Raw genomic sequence first — 226 nt, forward strand, 5'->3', positions numbered from 1 at the left:
TTTGTGCTATGTAAATCTTTACCTTCAAGGCAAGTGATTTTCTGGCTGAACAGAGCCACTGCATGAAGGCTAAAATTACCTGCAGCGATTTTATTATGATTTTGTGCTCTTCTCTGCAGGCTTGTCGATGACAGGTGTGTGATCCAGCCTGATGCTGGAGACCTGGCCAACCCTCCCAAAAAGTTCAGAGGTGTGTAGGAATACACTTATCACACACACACACACA

The 226-nt window shown here is 44.7% G+C and overlaps 1 protein-coding gene across 1 annotated transcript in view; it reads left to right on the top strand.

Moving 5' to 3' along the window:
• itpr2 (inositol 1,4,5-trisphosphate receptor, type 2) overlaps window positions 1-226 on the top strand; it is a 52788-nt gene that overhangs the window by 286 nt on the left and 52276 nt on the right. Inside the window, exon 2 of the mRNA XM_035664916.1 lies at window positions 120-190. Coding sequence (XP_035520809.1) covers window positions 120-190 — 71 coding nt within the window. The remainder of the gene's footprint in view (window positions 1-119; window positions 191-226) is intronic.

Source organism: Morone saxatilis, unplaced genomic scaffold (genome assembly GCF_004916995.1).
Source record: "Morone saxatilis isolate NCDOM2014 unplaced genomic scaffold, NCSU_SB_2.0 Contig2, whole genome shotgun sequence".
Lineage (NCBI taxonomy): Eukaryota > Metazoa > Chordata > Actinopteri > Moronidae > Morone > Morone saxatilis.